This window comes from Malus sylvestris, chromosome 14 (genome assembly GCF_916048215.2).
Source record: "Malus sylvestris chromosome 14, drMalSylv7.2, whole genome shotgun sequence".
Classification (NCBI taxonomy): Eukaryota; Viridiplantae; Streptophyta; class Magnoliopsida; order Rosales; family Rosaceae; genus Malus; species Malus sylvestris.
The window spans coordinates 4247060-4268407 of record NC_062273.1 but is presented as its reverse complement, the minus strand read 5'-3'; the positions used below and the strand labels follow the sequence as shown (position 1 = coordinate 4268407).

At 36.7% G+C, this 21348-nt stretch overlaps 2 protein-coding genes across 2 annotated transcripts; one reads left to right on the top strand and one right to left on the bottom strand.

The window, feature by feature from the left end:
* Positions 1–3255: 3255 nt before the first annotated feature.
* LOC126600854 (nuclear speckle RNA-binding protein B-like) lies at positions 3256–4345 on the bottom strand. Its single transcript, XM_050267537.1, has one exon. The coding sequence runs from the start codon at positions 4306–4308 to the stop codon at positions 3904–3906; it is 405 nt and encodes a 134-aa protein (XP_050123494.1). The 5' UTR covers positions 4309–4345; the 3' UTR covers positions 3256–3903.
* Positions 4346–9341: 4996 nt separating this feature from the next.
* Positions 9342–15711, top strand: LOC126600851 (calcium-dependent protein kinase 20-like). The gene is made up of 7 exons (XM_050267536.1): positions 9342–10670; positions 12322–12465; positions 12559–12711; positions 13501–13616; positions 14370–14537; positions 14945–15169; positions 15282–15711. The coding sequence occupies exons 1-7, from the start codon at positions 9758–9760 to the stop codon at positions 15375–15377; spliced, it is 1815 nt and encodes a 604-aa protein (XP_050123493.1). The 5' UTR covers positions 9342–9757; the 3' UTR covers positions 15378–15711.
* Positions 15712–21348: the final 5637 nt, after the last annotated feature.

Below are 21348 nucleotides of genomic sequence, written 5' to 3'. Positions count from 1 at the left end.
AGCAGTGAAGAAGAAGAAGATGACGGAGATGACCCAGTCGACGAGGTCATCATCAAAGATAAAGCGATTGACGAGTTCATCGTTGGAGATGAAGCCACGCCCGAAGCTTGTGCCTTCGAAATCGAAGTCGATGAGGTGATTTGAGCAGGAAAAAGAAGTTTTTAGCTAGTCCCATGGTTTTCGCTGAGACAAGCTAAGACTGGCTAGTGAGGTCGCTAGTGAAGGTGAGTCTGGGCTAATCCCATTAAAATTAGTTCGATCCGGAAACAAACAACAGACTACACTAACATTTAATCTAGTCTAGTCTAATGAAACCTAGTGAAGCTAAACAATCACCCCCTAAATTTCATTGGACTAGACTACACTAATTATTAGTGTAGTGACTGTAGTCTCATGTTTGGTAGGCAAATGGACTAAGTTTAATGAGATTAGCCCTCACTTGCTCCGACTATCTCCTTCGCTAGGAGTTCTTAGCGAGGACCCCCAAATACCATAGGACTACCTAAGCCTGTCGTTAAGAGAGAATCGTCGCTTGTCCTTGTCTTCTTGCTCATCTTCCCGCTCTGTCATCCTCGTACTGCTCACCCTCATATCCTGCTCGTCATCATCTACTCTTGGTCTGGTAAATTTCAAATCTGACGATTTATTTCTTTGATTTTGTTTCAAATCGTTAATTTATTACTGGATTTTCATCGATTCGTTGTTTTGGGTTTGAATACTGTGAAAATTTGGAATTTTTACATCGAAGATTATTAGTTTTGTAGATAATATTAGTTTTCTTGAATTTTGTGGTTTGGGTGTTTTGATTTGGGTTGAATTTCATAAATCAGTAGTGGCTAAGTGGTCCGAGGCTGATGGGTTATTAGCGGTGTTCAAATTGTTTGTCTGTGTACTTTGCAATGACTCTGCAATGGCAGTAGCCTGGTGCATGGGGCTACACATTTGTTCATATTAATATCATTAATTAGGTGTTATATGGGGAAAGTAAAATGATAATTATGGTGCAAATTTTGATTAGAAAATTAGTATTAAGGATAAAGAATTGTGTGCCTCAGCATGTGGTGCTCTTGTCTATTCCTATCACGCCCACAATTTGATGTATATGCAAGGCTTTGGATGTAGATGCAAGGCTTTTTATTAGAAAACTAGTATTAAGGACAAAGAATTGAGATGCAGATGCAGAGCTTTGAAGTTTGGGTGTTGTTTTTCGTAAATTATTAATAAATAAAATCTGAAAACTTGGAGCCAAATTCATTAATTGTTTGTCTATGTGTCTACTTTGCAATGACTTTGCAATGGCTACCATGGCAGTAGCCTGGTGCACTAGGTTCAGTTGTTTGTTTTGGTATGTTGTACTTTCTCGTTCGTATCCCTCAGATTCTATTTCAATTGCTTTTTACACTTGTTCATTTAATCTCACTTATGTAAATAAATGCAAAAAATTGTTGTTGTTTGATTCCCTGTGCTGAAATAGTTCAGTTTTATTTGCAGTTCTTGGTTTTCTTGCATGGCATTTGTTCATGAAGATCAAAGTGTTTGATCACAGAGGCTATTTCGCAAAGCTCTGCATTGTATTTCTTCCATCACTATGTGCTGCTCTCGTGGGAATCTCTCGTGTGATGATTACTGTATCATTGGCAGGACGTTTTCGGCGGAGGTCTTGTAGGAATTGTCACAGCTTCTATTTGTTACTAGCAGTCCTCACCTCTCCTAAACCGGCTATATGGGTGGGCACCTCAAGTGTATTTCCACATGCTGGGTGCATAGAGGAATGTTGGCGTGTCCTTATCTTCGGCCATGAGGTTAAGCTCTCTTCGTATGCGATATGCTAAGTACACATATTGAGAGCCCAGACTCAAGTGCACCACTCCACTAGTTACTAGAATAAGGGAGAAGATCCTGAGTTGAGTTTGTATGCATAATAGAAATCATATAGAACGTATATATACATTTTGTATACACAACGTTGTACTTCATTCGATGCCTCCATATCATATGTGTAGCTCATAACATCATTATTTATTAAATGAAAATTTTATAATTTTATATCAAAAAAATGTATGATTTTTGTTCTGAAATGCTTTGTTGGTTTTTTGGGTGATAAATGTGATGGTTCTTCGTTATCCTGCTTTTTAGTCCGAGACTGCACCAAACGTTTCACTAAGTTAGTCCAGCTTAGTCTAATCTAAGCCAGTCTAGCTTAGTCCCTGAAGCTAGTCCAATCCGAAATAGTTCGGTACAACAAACGCACCCTAGGGGTTTAGACATAGAAAAACAATTTGTGAATCGGGTAGAAAACAATTTATGATAGGACTTTAGGGGTTTATATTATCAAAATTAACAATGTTCTCTTAGACAACCACGATGCCTCAAGTCTAATTGATAATTTGCATTATTGCAACTTATGTTTCTTGAATCCAATCAATATGTCGAGTCACCTTTATTAGGAACCTACACATTTATCTCAATGTTCCTATCCGAATGACTTTAAACCGATCACTTTCTCAATTAAACAAATATAAGGCTCGTTTGAATGTACTTTTAAAATGATCAAAAGCACTTTTAAAGAAATCTTTTTAGGTTTAAACAGCACTTGAAGTGCTTTCTGCAAGAATCACCAGTTATGCGCTTCTTCCAGGAAATACTTTAAGTGCTTTTCCAAAATTTACTTGCATTTTTACTAAGGATTGATTCTAAAAACATTTTCACCAAAAACGCTTTCAGTCATTTTAAAAGCACATCTAAACGTACTTATAGTGTACAAGTCTATATCGTTTAATTAAGACAAAAATAACATTTCGACAAAGAAAAAAAGACAAAAATAACATATGGGACATGTCTTATCTTAGCAAAAGAAAATCATAAACTAAAAGGTTAAATCAAAATGTTAAGAGCCTGTTTGGTAGTCTACTTGAATCTAACTTTTTAAACTAAAAAACAATTTTCAAGTTTTAGGCTTTAAAAACTTGTTTGTAGGCATATTTTAAAAAACTGAACTCAAGACTAACTAAAAAATATGGTATATTCTCTAAAAAAAAAAAGAAAGTGAGTTTTTAACTTAAACGCACTTATTTATATTCTCTCCCTCCTCCCCTCTCACTCCAAATCTATCTCTCTTTTCTTCTTTCCATCTCCACTTCTCTTTTTTTTCTTCTTTTTTTTTTATATTTTTCGTCTCTCCTCCAATTCACTCTCTTCATTCTCTCGGTTCTTTCTCTCACTCATCTTCCTCTCTATCTCCTCTGATCCTCTCTCTTCTTTCTTTTTCCTCCAATCATGTCTCACTTTCTTTTCTCCTCTCTCCTCTTTCTCTCTTGACCCTCTCTTTTGGGATCTCTTTGTCCAATTTAAGTTGTAAGATTTAAAATTTTTAAATCGCATACCAAACAAGTTTTTGAGTCTTAAAAAAATTGTTTTCAATAAATGTTTTGAGAAATGATAAAAAAATTCAAATAGGATATCAAACAAGTCCTAAGTTTTATTTTTTGATCAATAACGAATGATTTCATTTCATAACATAGCCAATTATACAACTTGAATGAGAAAGACGAGGAAAGAAACAACAACAGCAAACAAATAATCATACACCTCTCACTAAGATGGTCCTTCTTCATCAGAAATGAACCACCACCAGGAAAAGCTTGCCATCTGCTATTCATGTAAATTATTTCAACCAAAATAAAAATCAAACATCCTGCAAAACTCATACATGAAAAAAATGGATTATATGATATATATCCATCAACTAACCTTAATAAATTCTGGCATACAAAGCTAAAAGCTAGACTAATATATGAAACCTAGCTTTTCTCGAACTCAAGTAACCCAGATAACATACTTTTGATGTTAACATATGTAAATATTTCTACAGATAAATACACAAATACATATACTGTTATATTGCTAGAAGATTTCAGCAAAGTTGGAGGTTGTTGTAGTAGGTATTCCAAAAGGTACACGATCATCGCAGTACTCATCTGCCCTATTATTGTTGGGCTTCCGTGGGCTCTCACTCACGAAACCTTCTTGGTCGATCAAACAAGTAGTGGAAGCAGAAGTACAAGACTGAGAATTAGCAGCCCTAATGTTATTAACCTTGGATTTTCGACAACCTTGATTATTATTATTCCCAGTAAGCCGTTGAACCAAACCCATAAACTCTTCAGGTTGGACATGAATAATCTTGGGAGATATGAGATAGACTATGACTGGCTTCTTCTTCATCACCTTCTGTGAATTCTTGCTTACCATAAGAGGTGTTGGCCTTGGGCCCTGCAACTCCAAATGCCTTTGCAAAGACTTCCTCATCTTATTAAACTGCGAATTTGAATATGATAGCGCTGTGGTAGTTAAAATTATAGATGTGCAAAACAATATTTATACTTGGTTTCAAGGAAGAATGGGTGCAGTATTTTGTATTTGGTGACTAGTAGCCTTCTTTTGGCTTGATTTGTATCATTGAATTGGTCTGTTTTGAGATAAAATATGTTTGCTGATTCAGTATTGTTTGCCGGCTGTCGTTCTACAGATTTCCTAGAAACCAAGAATTATAATGGAGATCAAAATTTTAAACTAAATGATGTATCGTTAATATGAAATAATCACATGAATCGATACTAAATTAGTAATCAATTATCAATAATCACATCATTTAATTTACATAATTTGATTTGAAAATTTGATCTACTTTGTATTATTCTTAATGTATTAATTGACATGTGTGAACAAAATTACTATTTAAAAAGCAGAAGAAACAAAGCACGGATCATCAGGCTATGAAAAAGTCATCGATTAGACTAGTCAGTCCAGATCAGTCATCCAATCATGTACTTCTCTTCTTGGCGTGCAATTGAAAACTTAAAATACTTTTGTTGAGGAATTTGGGACGTCTGACTTTTTACTCTGGATCTTGCTGTGTCTTTATCTTGTAATAAAAGTTATGTAATATTTTTTGTTGAGAAACAGGGAAGAACCAAGGGAAGATTGAGTGTGGAAGGAAGATTAATGCAACAAAAATGTAATATTTTAGTCTTAAGTTTTAATTCAAAGATCATCTTCAACTCTTAGGTTAAAATATAAAAAATTTAGATTTTAGCCTAGAAATAGGATTTTTTTTTACTTCAATAATTTTGAGTTAAAATTTTAGCCCGAAATTATTAAAGAATGAATTTAGGATAATATTTTTTTTCTTTATACAACAACAACAACAACAAAGCCTTTTCCCACTAAGTGGGGTCGGCTATATGAATCCTAGAACGCCATTGCGCTCGGTTTTGTGTCATGTCCTCCGTTAGATCCAAGTACTCAAGTCTTTTCTTAGGGTCTCTTCCAAAGTTTTCCTAGGTCTTCCTCTACCCCTTCGGCCCTGAACCTCTGTCCCGTAGTCACATTTTCGAACCGGAGCGTCAGTAGGCCTTCTTTGCACATGTCCAAACCACCGGAACCGATTTTCTCTCATATTTCCTTCAATTTTGGCTACTCCTACTTTACCTCGGATATCCTCATTCCCAATCTTATCCTTTCTCGTGTGCCCATACATCCCACGAAGCATCCTCATCTCCGCTACACCCAATTTGTGTACGTGTTGATGCTTCACCGCCCAACATTTTGTGCCATACAACATCGCTGGCCTTATTGCCGTCCTATAAAATTTTCCCTTGAGCTTCAGTGGCCTACGACGGTCACACAACACGCCGGATGCAATCTTACACTTCATCCATCCAACTTGTATTCTATGGTTGAGATCTCCATCTAATTCTCCGTTCTCTTGCAAGATAGATCCTAGGTAGCGAAAACGGTCAATTTTTGTGATCTTCGCTAGATTGCTCCGGTCATTAGTGTGGATAAGTATATAAATGGATAGAAATAGGAAAGCAAACACAAGATGTACGTGGTTCACCCAGATTGGCTACGTCCACGGAATAGAGGAGTTCTCATTAATTGTGAAGGGTTTACACAAGTACATAGGTTCAAGCTCTCATTTAGTGAGTACAAGTGAATGATTTAGTACAAATGACATTAGGAAATATTGTGGGAGAATGATCTCGTAACCACGAAACTTCTAAGTACCGGAGTGTGGTATCGTCTTGACTTGCCTTATCTGTCTCATAGGTAGATGTGGCATCTTCTCTGGAAGTACTCTTCCTCCATCCATGGGTGGTATCTGTAACTGGTGGAGATGCACAAGGTAATGTATCAATTTCACTTGAAGCTTACTTGTAGTTTCAGGCTTGGTCAAGCGCAATACAAACCATGTAGTAGGAGTCCCCCAAGTCGCCGAGCTAGGGGATCTGCTGAAAGAGGTGACATACAAGGTAAGCAATCAGAGCTCTGGCTGATTGTTCACATTCTCCCTATCTTGCAGGCAGCATGAAGGATAAAGAGAAGAAAAATGAGAAGAGATGATATGGGATACTTTTGCTTTTGAAGAAGTAACTTTCCACAGGCTTATTCTTGAACTGGGCTGGAGGGTTTTCTGGTTTCCTCCAGAGTATAAGGCCGACTGAAGAATTTGAGGGTCAAAACAAGTCAATCAAATCTAGAGTACGTTCGACCCTGCTGATATGGGATACTTTTGCTTTTGACAGAGTAGTGGATGTATCGGCACGTGTGCTGTTACTCTTGTCTCCACATGCTTCCTTGTATCCTTCTCACTTGCCCTATTTGTTCCTCAGGCAGATGTGGTATCTTCCCTGGAAGCATAAGATGTTGAAGATGAAAAGTTTTGCGGCAGCCCTTGTGCTACGTGAACAAGGGCTGCCGCAAAACTTTTCATAAAGGAAACCTCTTGTAAACCTTTTTTAATGATGTCATCAACATCTTTCCTTGACTCACGATCATCGTAAATGTACAATGTTTGTAAGATTATATTTATCAACGGCAGTACAGACTCAGTACCAATTTCGGAGTTGCTGAGGACGGCGGGAATTTCATCACGGAAGATTCGAACCCGTTTCTTGGTGGAGTTGGTGGAGACCGACCCGACGATGGAGAGGAGAGACTCGGTGGGAGTCGCCATCGGAAAACGGGCCGGTAAATCAGAATAGAGGATCCGGTGGTGAATGCGGGTTCAGCTGTTTTGTTGCCACAGTTTTGGGATATTTACCTTCCCACCTGCGATCAAGATCCCACCAGAAAAGTACTCGAGTTGGTCCAAGAAGACGTGCTGATGTGGCGGACTGCGTGATGCAGAAGGCCAAGAAAATGTGCAAGGACCTCTGTTAGGATGTTAAGGTGGAGACGAAAGTAGTGAATGAAGATTTGAGGGATGTCATTTGCTAGATGGCAGAGCAACTTCATGCTAACGTGGTGGTCGTGGGGAGCCAACGGTTACGGCGGATTCTGCAGCACATTCCCCAGCACTGCACTCACCAACCGCTTCAACCCGGCGTTCCTTAACCAAACAGAGAGAGCAATCAAAGCCAGAACAAGCAGCACATTTTGAAATCATCGAAACTTCTCTGATCCGATCCGTCTCCTTCTCGGGTTGAGTCACATACTTGACAAAATAAAGCAACAACAAGCCAATTAGGATGCCCATGAAATCGGTGACGGTGTCTTTAGCGCCTTCTGTGGCGGATCTGAAGAACCCGAGCTCGTCAACGAACTCCTTGGCTGCGCCGGCTAAAAGAGACAAGATAGATTCGAACCAAATAGAGTGACGACATAAGAGTTCTCTCACTTTCCTAGGCGATCTTCTTGTGGGAGAAGCAGGTGGATGATATGAGCTCGACGACGTGGAAGGCTGCGAAGGACGTGTCGTAGATCTGGCGCCTCTGCGGGATCTGGGCCGCCGAACCTGACCCGGCGTTATCTAGGCTGCCACCCTCACTGTTCACTAATCAAGCTCGCCCATTTGGAAGAATCAGAGGGCAGGGTCTCCACGAGGATTTTGTGGGGCGGAGCTATGAGATCTTTATGGAATTCTGGGCGGATGGGTTTCTGAGGGATTGTGTTGCGGTTGTGTTGGACATGAATAGGGTACAAAATTGGAAAGAGGTAATTTGCAAATTTATGCAAAGACCACGGAGATCCAATTTCAGGCTTTGAACAGATGAAAAGAAAGTTGGCTCATCTGAAATTTTGAGCAACAGCTTTGAGCAGCCATGGAGATCTGAAATTTTTATGGTTCTTGCAGATTCACAGTGGAGGTGAAAAATTTAGGGAGAACCGACACAACTTTTCGTATCGTTTCCCACAGACGGCGCCAAATGTTGATGCATAAAACCAGAGGTCTTGGAACAACGTAAGTCCGACCGTGAATCTGTAAGTAATGTAAATAACACAAGATGTATCGTGGTTCACCCCAATGTTTAGGCTACGTCCGCACTGATTATTGAATTTCTTTGAGAAGTGAGGGGAGTGAAGGGGGGAGAGCAGAGGGAGCTTCTCTATCTGAGTGAGAGCTTTGAGAGGGGGTGAGAGGGCCTAGGAATTGGCCTCTTCTAATTGTGAGGGTGAGGGGTCCTTTTATAGAATAAGGACTTCTCACTTATTACATATTTGCCCCTTCCTTTATCATATAATTATATTTAAGTCCCCCGAGTATTTGTACGAGATCTAAATACGAGGCCCTAAATATGGTATAAACAAATGTAAAGTACATGCAAAATAATTTACCTACATAATAAAGCAAACCCATGATAGATGCAAAATAATGTACCTACATAAAAAATAATATTTTTTTATTCAATACTAGTTTACCTATTATTTGTACATATAATAATAAAATGTACCCAATATATGATACATACAAAATAAAATACCTACATAATGAAGAATGTTATTTGTTTCAAAATTAATTTACTTACAAAATAAAGAAATTTTATTTGATTCAAAATTAATTTACCTATTACTTGTACATATATCTTATAATAATAAAATGTGCCAAATATATGTAATAATACATGGAAAATATATTACCTACTAAATAAAAGAATGTTATTTGATTCACCTCATCATAAATTTACATATAGGTAGATTAATTAGTATAATATGTTTGAACATATATGTAGTATTGTGCATATATATATATATATTGAGCTTATGGTAGTACTATATATATATATATATATATATATATATATATGTTAGGGGTAATAATATGTGTAATAATTATTTGTTCATTATAATTAAGGTGAGTAATTACATTTATTGATTTATTTTGAATATTGTGATATAAGTTGTAAATATCTTGTAATAATAGGTCAATTATTTTTCTACTTGGTAGTCCTTTTCAAATTTGGGTTTTATTTTTGAGTTTTTGTTTAGAAAATAAGAGTTGCAATGATCTATATCTAAAAAACCCTTATTCTTCTCTGTACATTTTTCTGGACAGTAATTTTATTCTTCTTTGTTTTAATTTTCCAAATTTCATTTTTATTCCTCACCATTTTATTGTAATTTTTCCGATTTTTGGAAGAAATTTTTATTCATAGTTGATTTCCATGATGTATCTCGCAATTTTGCGCCTCTCAATTCGTTTTCGGACGCAAATTTCTTATTTTTGTCATTGAATTTTTAAGTGAAAAATCGAATTTTGGAAGTTTTGAATAGAACAAGGTGCAATTACGGTTTCCAGTCATATGCTGTTGGGCGCAAAGAATCGAGCTAGGGTTTGTTCATGTCCCTGATCTGACCTGCAGAAGTAGGGACTTGATTGGATTGCTTAATTTTGTAGTTAATGGGAATGAAGAAGAAGATTGATTTGGATGTTGAAATTAATAGAAAGACCTGAGATTGGAGTTTTTATTATTTGATGGGGAACACATGTGTAGGACCAATTCTTGGTAAGGGTTTCTTTCAATCTTTTACTGCCGCTATTTGGCGAAACCAGCCGCCGGAAAACAGGCTTCCTCCTCCCAATGAAGGAGATAGTATCAAAAGTGGCCCAAGTTCAAATCATGATTCATCTAAAGGAGGTTCTGAAGGGAATAAAGCACTTGATCATCAGGTTCCTGAAGCTATTGAGATTCCTCCTAATCCGGTCCAAAGCACACCGCCTCCAGCTGTGAAAATCGGTAATGATCCACATAAAAAAGCAGAACCTGAAAAACCTAATAAGCCGGAGGTTAAGGAGGAGGTGAGTAAGCCTCCTCAGGATGCTGACAAATCGAAGAAACCTGCTCATATGAAGAGGATTTCGAGCGTTGGACTGCAAGTAGAATCGGTGTTAGGAAGAAAGAGTGGGAATATAAAGGATGTTTATAGCTTGGGCAGGAAGCTTGGACAAGGGCAATTTGGGACGACATTTCTTTGTGTGGAGAAGGAAACGAATAAAGAGTTTGCTTGCAAGTCCATTGCAAAGAGGAAATTGACAACACAAGAAGACGTGGAGGATGTTAGGAGGGAAATTCAGATAATGCATCACTTGGCAGGTCACCCCAATGTGATACAAATCATCAGCGCTTATGAGGATGCTGTGGCAGTTCATGTTGTAATGGAACTGTGTGCAGGTGGGGAGCTTTTCGATAGGATTATACAAAGGGGGCATTACACAGAGAGAAAGGCAGCTAAGCTTGCAAGGGTTATCGCTGGTGTCCTCGAAGCATGCCATTCTTTGGGTGTCATGCATCGGGACTTAAAACCAGAGAATTTTCTATTTGTCAACCAGAAAGAGGATGCACCACTTAAGACAATAGATTTTGGGCTCTCTGTGTTCTTTAGGCCAGGTATAATATCACATTTATGGATTAGATTTGTATCTGGAACCCATATGGAACAAATTAGGTGCAAAGATTATTGACCCTAAATTGTCATAAACCTGTGAAATAAGATATATGCTTTTGATTCATTCTTGAGCTGGTATTTAATTGGATTTTGGTAGAATTCTCTTACTATTTCTTCCCATATCATTCGTTTACTTTGATGAGTGTAGGATTTTCGATGTTATACTTCTAGATTGAAATGGTAGTTCTGTGGGACTGAAAATGCTGGCTTGATCATTTTTCGCTGAATTGTTGCTTCTAAGTAATTACAAAAAAGGAACCTGCCTTCCTTGCTTTAATATGTTGAATGTTTACAATTGTGATGTTAGGTCTCATGTTCATGAAGTGCAAAGTAGTCGACCATAAGTATGAAAATATATTATCCATATATAAGCAAACTTTCTTTGCACGTGTGAGATCTTAGATGAGAGGAAAAAAGAGGTGTGTAGATGGGATATACTGGAAGAGGTAAGTGTGTGAAAGGTGGTGGCAGGGTAGATATCAAAGTGGTTAAGGGTTGGGGTGTGTGGTGGAGGAGGGTGATCAAGTGTATTAACTGCTTTAGAGTTAAAAATAGCCTTATGTAATATATGAGTATGAATAATTAGCTTCATCATTGTTGAAGCTTGAAAGGTCAAGGATTTTGGTATTCTTTGATGCGAAATTGCTCACTTTTATAATGGATTGAAATTAATTGTAGTGATTCTAGTGAATATTTCAGGTTGATTTTTACGGTAGAATTTGGTTTCTTTGTTTTTTGAAGTCATACTTCAAAGTTTCAAGAATTCACAAGTTTGTTTGAGTTGGGTTAGTTGCTCCTGCCTATAGCCTATACGACACTTTGTAAAAGTAATATGGAGACCATGTGTCATAAGTTTGCCCTCCGTTTAATAACTCGTCACACAAGGTTACTTCAATGCATGTATAACAGTCATTTTCGGCAAATTTGTGGCTTTTTTTTTTGTCAAGAATTTTGTGGCTAACCTTTTGGTTTTATCCTAATGCTATGAGGAGTTTTTCATGTGTCTGGGCAGAGTTTATTTAATTTTTGAATAAATATGTTAAAAGTAAGGATTTGAATATGAAAGATACAAAACTATTGCAACGCTTATTTGTGCAGAACTATGCTAGCTAGAGCGGGTAAAGAAATACTATTTGTTTATTTTCTTTTGTTAGTCGGTGTTCCGTTTTCATTTCATTTACAATTAAGTGCATGGCGTGTTAGATAACTCATGTTGCTTGTGTAATTTGCTTGCACCCCTTTTGGCTCTTTTCAAAATACTGTGAAGAGCACAAAGGATACGATATAATACACATTAACTATTTAAGCGAAAAATTCCTTCAGAAAAAGGATATAATTTTTAGTTAATTCTTCGAACAACCGTGCATTTGATAACCATGTCAAATATATTGTTTCCTTCCCTTGCCCCATAGCTCCTGCAAATCAGTATGTTTTAAGTTTCCAGTAAATCTCTGTTGTAAATGATATATTTTTCTAAAGCCAGCATGCTGTCTGAATGTTTGTCTTTGCTCATTCGAACTTATATGATCCACTTCACATTGTTAGACTGAATTCATTCAATATCTGAATTATAACAAAAACCCATCTTCCCAGGAGAAACATTCACTGATGTTGTTGGGAGCCCTTACTATGTGGCGCCAGAAGTACTACGGAAGCACTATGGTCTAGAATGTGATGTTTGGAGTGCTGGTGTGATCATTTATATCTTACTCAGTGGAGTGCCCCCTTTCTGGGATGGTGGGAATATCATGGCTTTGTTGTATTGAATATTCATTATTTCATACAAAAGTTACATCTAATCTCTAGTTTTCTTATGATGTTCGGGATCAGAAACGGAGCACGGTATATTTGAGCAGGTATTAAAAGGCGAACTCGATTTCATATCAGAACCGTGGCCCAGCATATCTGAAAGCGCTAAGGATTTGGTTCGGAGAATGCTTGTGAGGGACCCAAAAAAGCGGCTAACGGCCCATGAAGTTCTTTGTGAGCAAATTTTCTCTGCAAATTTTTTACTTCTTGTTGCAACCTAAAAGCTCCATTATATCATGCTATTATTGGATTATTTTTCAGCAGAAGCGTCTCTTAAGCATCAATCTATATGATTAGATGGTTCAGTATGCAGCAATATTAAGTGTGTCAAAATCTCAGAAACTACAGTGGAAAGTGGTTTAGAATTTGATTAAGAATGGTAAAATATAACGTAAGCAGGTGCATTATTACACTTAGGCTCGTTCAAGTGCTTTTAAAGTGACTGGAAGCACTTTTGATGAAATGTTTTTTGAACCAATCCTTAGTAAAAATGCAATTTCTTAAAAAAGAGGAAGCAATTCAAGTGCTTTTTGGAACCAAAAATCATTTTTTCTAAAAAAAATTTCAGTAATTTCAAGGGCACTTCCAAACGAGCCCTTATCGCAACTGGATTTCTCTTTTCAAACCTCTCACAAGAACTAAGGACTTCGTGGTAGGTTGTAAACTTTTCAAATTAGAAGCATCTGTTGGTCCAGTGATTAATTGGATAATTTGAAAGTGTACTACATAGTTAGAAGTTAAATAGGCTTTTTGAAATTTACTTGCCCTTGGTGCTTGCATATCATGCTTATAGATTCTATCGTTTTACACATATCAATGAGTTGATAACTGAACATAGAATGGAAGATAAATTATTGATCTGAGAGTCAGTTTTCTATTCAAACTGTTTGATCCTTACATGTTTTCGCATTTATTCTATCACGAACGATAGCATTGCATTAAGTAGCACTTTTGTCCTTGCAGGCCACCCATGGGTTCAGATAGATGGCGCTGCTCCTGATAAACCTCTTGATTCTGCTGTCCTAACTCGCTTGAAGCAATTCTCGGCCATGAATAAACTCAAGAAAATTGCCATCAGGGTGAGTATTCTCATCCTTAAGTTTTACAACCTTAAGGTTTTGTTTGGATGAGGGCTTTGCAAGTACCAAGGGATTTGGAATAAGTTAGTTAGAAATGTACCGTTGATTGCATCTTTACAAAGCATAGGCATGGGACTTACAAATGACTCCTTTCAAGTAGTCATTTGCTAATCCATCTTAGTGCATTGTGTATACAGTCTACTCGTTTCAAATCCCTCCTTCTAATCTTTTGTAGTGCATTTCTAACTAATTTAGATTGAATTCCTTGGTCCTTGCAAATCCCTTGTCCAAACATATACTGAAGGATTTTACAGGTCGGGTTTGCATGGTTACGACAATGTCATTAAAACTTATGCAATAGTAATTTTTTAATTATGCAATTCTGTTTTTAAAACAACTGCAAGAGAAAGATTTTCTTAAAGTTTTCTTGTAAATGAAGTAATCTTCGGTTGTTCCTGTAGATTATATTTATAGAGTGGTGCTATCCACACACCCCTTTTTACCAGCAACACATCCTATGTTAATTTGTATCCGTTGATCTTCTTCAAATAATTCCGACCCGGCTGCCGGAAATTGAGAAGGGTGTGTGGAAGGTGAAAGGAGGTGTGTGGATAGCACCACCCTATTTATAATATGAAGAAGTAAACAAGTTTGATATCATCAATGGTAGCCCAATATTACTGCTTGAAGACTTGTTGGGATGACTGGTTCTTTTGTTCGGGTATGACTCACCCATCTATGCTTGTTTCGTAGGTCATTGCAGAAAGCCTGTCTGAAGAGGAAATTGCAGGCCTGAAAGAAATGTTCAGGATGATAGACGCAGATAATAGTGGGCATATCACCCTTGAGGAACTGAAGAATGGTTTGGAAAGAGTGGGTGCTGACCTCAAGGATTCTGAAATCAGTTGGTTAATGCAAGCGGTAAGTGCTAATTTGCGATCCATATAGAGAACTTTTTGTAGTCTTGTAGAATACATGATCTGTTTAAAAGAGTTCTATACCAAAAATATAGTTTTCCTTGTCCTGATGGATTTAATTACCCACATGCTATCCTATGCATGTGGAGTGTAATGGAAGTTATAACAAGAGAAAAGGTAGGGTCTGCGAGAGAGAAAGTTGGCTTTTGATTACCATATTATCCCTAGTTTTGAATTTATCGATTTCTTAGTTTAAGAGAGGCCAAATCATGTTTTCTTGCATTACAATTGATGGAGTTTAATCGTCAATAGTATAGATAAACGATAAAGTGAGGTCAATTGCAAGATCAGCAACAGTTTTTTGTTTCCTGATTGATGAAGGGTTTCCTTTTCTTATAATAAAATTTTCAGGCGGATGTGGACAACAGTGGTACCATAGACTACGGTGAATTCATAGCAGCAATGCTCCACCTGAACAAGGTCCAGAAGGAGGATCACCTGTATGCAGCATTCTCGTACTTTGACACAGATGGAAGTGGGCACATTACTCGAGATGAGCTGCAACAGGCCTGTGAGAAGTTTGGCCTAGAAGATGTTCACTTGGATGATATAATACGTGAAGTTGACCAGGATAATGTAATTCGACTTCCCTGCCAAAATGCATGCTTGATTTTCTTTCCCCTTTTCTTCATATGAAATTCTTATGGATACAAAATTGTTCATGATAATTTACCTTGAAACTTTTCAGGACGGGCGAATTGATTATAGCGAGTTTGTTGCTATGATGCAAGATACAGGTTTCGGCAAGGGGTTACAAAGTAACATGAGTAGAAAGGTAGCATGAGTATTCGAATTCGAGGAAGTCATCAAGCATTAATACCTGATGTTATGTCTAGTCAACAACACAGTCCATATAGTCAATATGTAAAATTAACAGAAATAGAGATGCATACTGATGTAGAGATCAGCCAGATTTCAGGGGGCGAGAGAGTGTTAGAGCCCTGTTCTTTCTAGTGCTTTCATTTTGTATTTACCATTTAGTTTTGTATGAAGCATTTTCACTTTTGAAATGACTGCAAGTCATTTGTTCTTGAAGCTATTTTTGTAATTGAATCTATGCTTCCTTGTACTTGTTCGCCTATGACCTTAATTCCAACATATTTTTCAGTTTTCCAAACTCTGTTTGATCAGAAAAAGAGATTTCGGAACTCATGAATCACTGGGTATCGTGCATCATCCACTTACACCCATTAATCTTCTTTTTTTCTTACACCGGAAATTTATCCATGACGAACACATATCCTTGAACTAAGTAAAGGTTATATGTCACTAGATCAGATGACCATTAGCGTAACCATTCATTCGTTAAGCTATAACAGGCAATGCCTACTATCAATTTTTCGTGTTGTACAATCCATCATAATAGTGAGATTATGTATGGATATTTGCGGGAGAGGGTGCATACATTCGTTTTAAGAGAGGATATTCAGCATATTCCTCGTCCTCACCATTTGGCACATCACACTTGTCATGTTGACGTAGTATATCAAACTCATGTTTCGTTAATTCTAACCACAAACGCTAGTATGTGGACTAGCCGGGCTTGCAGATCGTTTTCGGAGGTAAATGTAAACTTTTCCAAAGAAGGAAGTTGTAATTCAATAAATAGCTATATGTCAAGATGCATGCATCGTCGTCCTTTAAATTTGATGCAGTCACCGTGTGGGCTACGGCGAGTCCTTGAGAGTTGTATGCATCAACATGCTTATATTTGATGCAGCCACCGTGTGCGATACGACGAGTCCTTGAACAAGAGTTGTATGCATCAACATGCTACAAGCTTAATTGTCATCTTCCTACATATCAATCAGCTTGCGTATGCTAAACACACGTACAGAGATGTACAAGTATATATAATAGTCCATTAGCGGGAGTGCAGGACTAGCAGCCACGGTTAATATTTAAGTAGTAGTCACGAATGGGGCCTCTCACGTTCAAATACTAGAATTTCTCTTTTTCATTGATGCCATAACCATCAATACATATTTTGTTATTCTTAAATATCAAATTTAACAAATATTTGTGCATTGAAAATTTTGGAGACCCTATAAAGTTGAGTCTTGTGTGATCGCTCCACTTGCTCATCACCAGAACCTCCTTTGATCATTGTGGAGTACTGGAAAGTAAGACCATGTATGTTGTGTGAGTTGAATATCAAAGTGCGCCACGAACAAGACTACAAAATAGAATATTATTAAACAATTAAGAATGTCGTAACGGCTACAAAACTCCAAGAGGCTACATTGTGAATGACTTGTTTCTTAAACTAAATTACAAACTATATTTATAGATAACTAAACCTAAGAAACCTTAACTCGGATGGGTTAGGCTCAAATCTTAAACTAACAAGCAAAACCCAAGTACTAAAATAAACCTAAATACTAATATTTTCCAACAACTGCTTCTTTATACCACATTTCAATTTTCACATATGTATTTGGTGTTAAAATGAATCTGCAGTTGATTTAATTTGTTGGTAAAAGGTAAAGTTATTTCTAATATTTGATGCACCCTTGTATCTATGCATATATGCCAGTGGAACTGAGAAGGTGCAATGTCCACATCCCACAATATTGGTAATGTGATATAGGGTCGAGAGAGCACGTACTGAACAATCTAATTTGTCTAATGGAACAGCCATAGCCGTTGGTCAGAATGCTTGAAATGGAACCATGTGAATGTGATATATCCTACAAACAGGGGAAGAGAACGATATGCTTATCGAGTTTCAAGAGGTCGCTTCAGTTTGTACGGGCTTTTCCAGACAATGGCTATACACTTCACTGTCATATCCATCCGATCATGTAGACCAAAAAGTGAACTGTATGCGTTCATTGTATGCAGTAATTTCTTATTCAAATGATTAAAGAAATTAATGAATACCCTTTCCATTGAAGTTCAAAATTTATAGTGTTTTTTGGTTAAGAAAATGTTTTATACTTTAGACTTATGTTAGACAGATGCATACTTAATTAAGAAAATCCTTAATTTACCTAGTACACCAAATTGACAAGGATTCAACCCCTAATTTGGTAGTCTATTTTTCTCACATAAGCGATATATTGGTCTGGAATGTGAGCCTTGAACTCAAGACTTCATGTGTAATTAATTTGCTTAACGTAACTGACTTACAAGCCTTTTGCTAAAATGATAGTGTTCTTAATTACTACAAAACAGAAGAAAAAAGAAATTCATAAATTCTTTGATGGTCACTTGGTTGTGTCCCCATATATACTACTAGACGAAAACCAACATTATTGGATAGTTCGAGTCCGTAGCATTTTCAGAATAAATAAATAAATAAGGGAGAAAACCGACATCTCCTAGTTGTCAAGAATAAGTATAGTTTGAAACTTTGAGTAGTATTTTTACAAATAACAAGGGGTTTTCTCTCAAATTTTAGCAAATTACTCCTTAAACTTTTATAATTGGTCAATTTCTCCTAAATTTTAATTTTAGCCGATTACCTTTATGAACTTTTATAATTGACTATTTTAGCCGATTTCCCTCATGAACATTTACGGGAGCCATGTAATCAGCTAAAATTAAAGTTGATAGGAAAATTGGCCAATTATAAAAGTTTAGGACGACAATTGGCTAAAATTAAAGTTTAGAAGGAAAATTAGACAATTATAAAAGATCAAGAGAATAATCGGCTAAGATTAAAGTTCAGTGAATAAATTGGCAACTCTTTACAAGTTTGGAAAAAATTGACGTCTCCTTACAAGCTCCTTCAAGTTATGCAGTAAATCAAATGCACTGTTGATTAAATAGGACCGTAATTGATAAGCCCCTTAATTATTTCCCAGCAAAAGATTCAACCTAGGATACTTGTTATTTCTCTTTAATTATTTTTAAAATTTTGGTTTGATATCAATAGCCCGAAGCACATGATCCTTGACCTACCACGCACCATCTTTTTTCCATTACATATACAACTTTTTATGAACTTTCTAAAAACTGTAAATCACACCAACCTTTTAATTCAACCTTCACTTTCAAAGCCTCTTTTTTCCGGGGATGAAAATGAGAGAAGAAAACAAACGAAAGCTGTATGTCCCTAGCTAGACTCCCATTTGACACCTTTATTTCCTGCTGTCAATTCCTCCTCTGCATTATTTGGACCACTTAATAATTTTTGTTTTTACACTAATTTCCTACTCTTAAAGATAGAACAGACTAATATCCTCCTCTTAAAGATAGAACAGACTAATTTCCTCCTCTTAAAGATAGAACAGATGATAGCAAGAAAGGAACAGGCTGGTGGATGAAGGTGTCTGTCCCATACAGCTTTTTCCCTGATCGCTCCTTCGTTATCGTGGCCACCATGCATATGACGCTTATACGTGTGTTTTGTTTTTGTTTTTGTATTATGCAGGACTAAAGTCAAATAATTGTCTAGACTTCATTTATTTTTAATTCTCTTTCTCTATGTGAATATGAAGTAGTACTACTTGTACCCTCTCAAAGTAGATGTTCAATTTTAAATAGCAGAGGACATGAATCTGCAATACATTTTAGTGATATATTAATAACTTTTGGTTTGATTATAGGGAGAGATTCTTCGGTATACACAAAAAACACCGTCAAGTAATAATGTTCAACTAAAATTATAACATGAGTGTTTGTTTTTTTTATTTACATACTCTAAAAGTGAGACATATCAACTATATTCATTCATACTATATATACAACACGTAATATAATACATCACGTGAAATATACCAAATTTTCTTAACCGAAGGTTATCTGTCAAACCCTTTACTCAAAGAAGTTTCTTCAGTAGAACTAATAGTCTAATATTGCAATTATAGAACGCAAGTGTGTCACCTTAACTTAAATTCGGCCCTCTTTTCCTCCTATAGTGGGTGGGTGCAACAAATGATGTGAAAACCTTTGTATTGTCTTAATGTATCCAAGTGGTATACATGTTGGAATTTGAGACTCGGTTTGGATCACTTTAATTAGAAACCAATACCCATCACTAGTTATAGTGCCATAGCCACTTCTACCCCCATTATGTTGTCTCTCCACCATTTTCTTCCACTAGGGTTTAGGGCATTCCACTTCTACTAAATAATGGAGGTCATTTGTACACTTTTATGGGTTCATAATTGCTAAAGATTTTTTCCTATCCATAATACAAAGCTTTCTTCACATTTTAAGCTTATGATCGATTGAATATTTAAAAAGATAAGCAAAAAACGAGGTGTAAATTCAGTTCTAAATTAGAAAATTCAATGTAATTAATATGCATGATTTTTTTTCAATATTGTCTGTTTAATTTATTAGTGCACGTATCTAATTTTGTTTAACATCATATTTGATAAGATAAGAGGATGGATAATATATTTTCGTAAAAAAGAGAATTCTCCAAGGTCTCTTACGTTCTGCCGTGTCTACCTTTTTTCTCCTGTCCAATTCCTTCTGTGCTGGCTTTCTTTTTACACAGAAAGGGGGATTCAACCTTTATTGCTTGTGTATGGTCTGCATTATGCTTTCAGATACGTGATCTTGAGATCCACGTGGAAGCAGCATAGGGCAGCTGCTTGGATTCAACCTAATTGATCAGCTAACGTGTCATGGCAAATTGGCAATTGTGGTGGTGACTCCACTGCCGTCAAGTCGATATGAATTGTAAGAAAGCAATTCGTGGCCCTACACGTGGCAAGGGAAGGACGGCTAGCTAAAACATATGTCTTGCTACGAGCCCTTTAGGGTTTAGCAGTCTCTCGACCTAAAGGCTAAAACTGGCTGTCTATCCCTTACGGTCACGTCTTTGTCGCATGCCTTTCCCTCTCAAGGACGGCACCGGCCCTCGGATTTGCGATTTGGATAGAAAAAGCTTCAACAGATTTTTCCCTTTCTGTTTTTGTTGTTATTTTGAAAAGGAGAAAGTTAGGTAATGTATTCCAGGTGGAGATCATTTAGTATTTTCCTGTACTACAGAGCAATATTGCGAGGTAGAGTTGAACACAAAACTTAGTGTGATACAGTAGGAGTCTAAGCTCTTAACTTGTTAAATTACAAGCTCTTTTTAGTGATAATCATTAATATCAAACATCTCGGTCTTATTAATCAAGAATTATGTATATTAGTATAGCTAGAACGACCTTCACAAGTTGTCGTTGAAATGATTATATTCAAAATTACACCTCTATATTGACAGAATAATTTTCATCCACACTGCTATGAAGTTAAAAATCTTGTAACATTATTTCTTGAATCAGTATATATTATACAATAAATTAATTTTAAACCAACCACACAATATTATTAGTTTAGACGATTATGAAGTAAAGAATAATCGAGAAAAATATGGAGGTTATAAGTGGATTCTTGGGTGAAAAAGACGACATTACCCTCGTGGCACATCAGAACTCCTATGCACAAGAAGTAGACAATAACAGCTCAATCAAGGTCAAAGGTGATCAAAATAGGTATTTATTCAAAATCTATTTCATCAATCCTCATCAAAGCATCCCCACAAGGTAACCCCTATTTATTCTTTTCAAATTAGGTTTAATTACCAAAATTAATTGATTAATTTTCTAATTGATTGCAAGATATTATTTTGACATAATATCTTGCAATTAGAGCCAAAACCCACCATAAGTGGCCGGACCCCTTTTCTCCAAATAGGGCTGGCCATACCCCTATATATAGCCCTTCATTTCTCGTGGTGTCCCAAGTAGCCTAGGTCGGTCTAAGATCGGTGCAACCGTCCAGGCTTCAAATTTCTAGGCCGACGATTG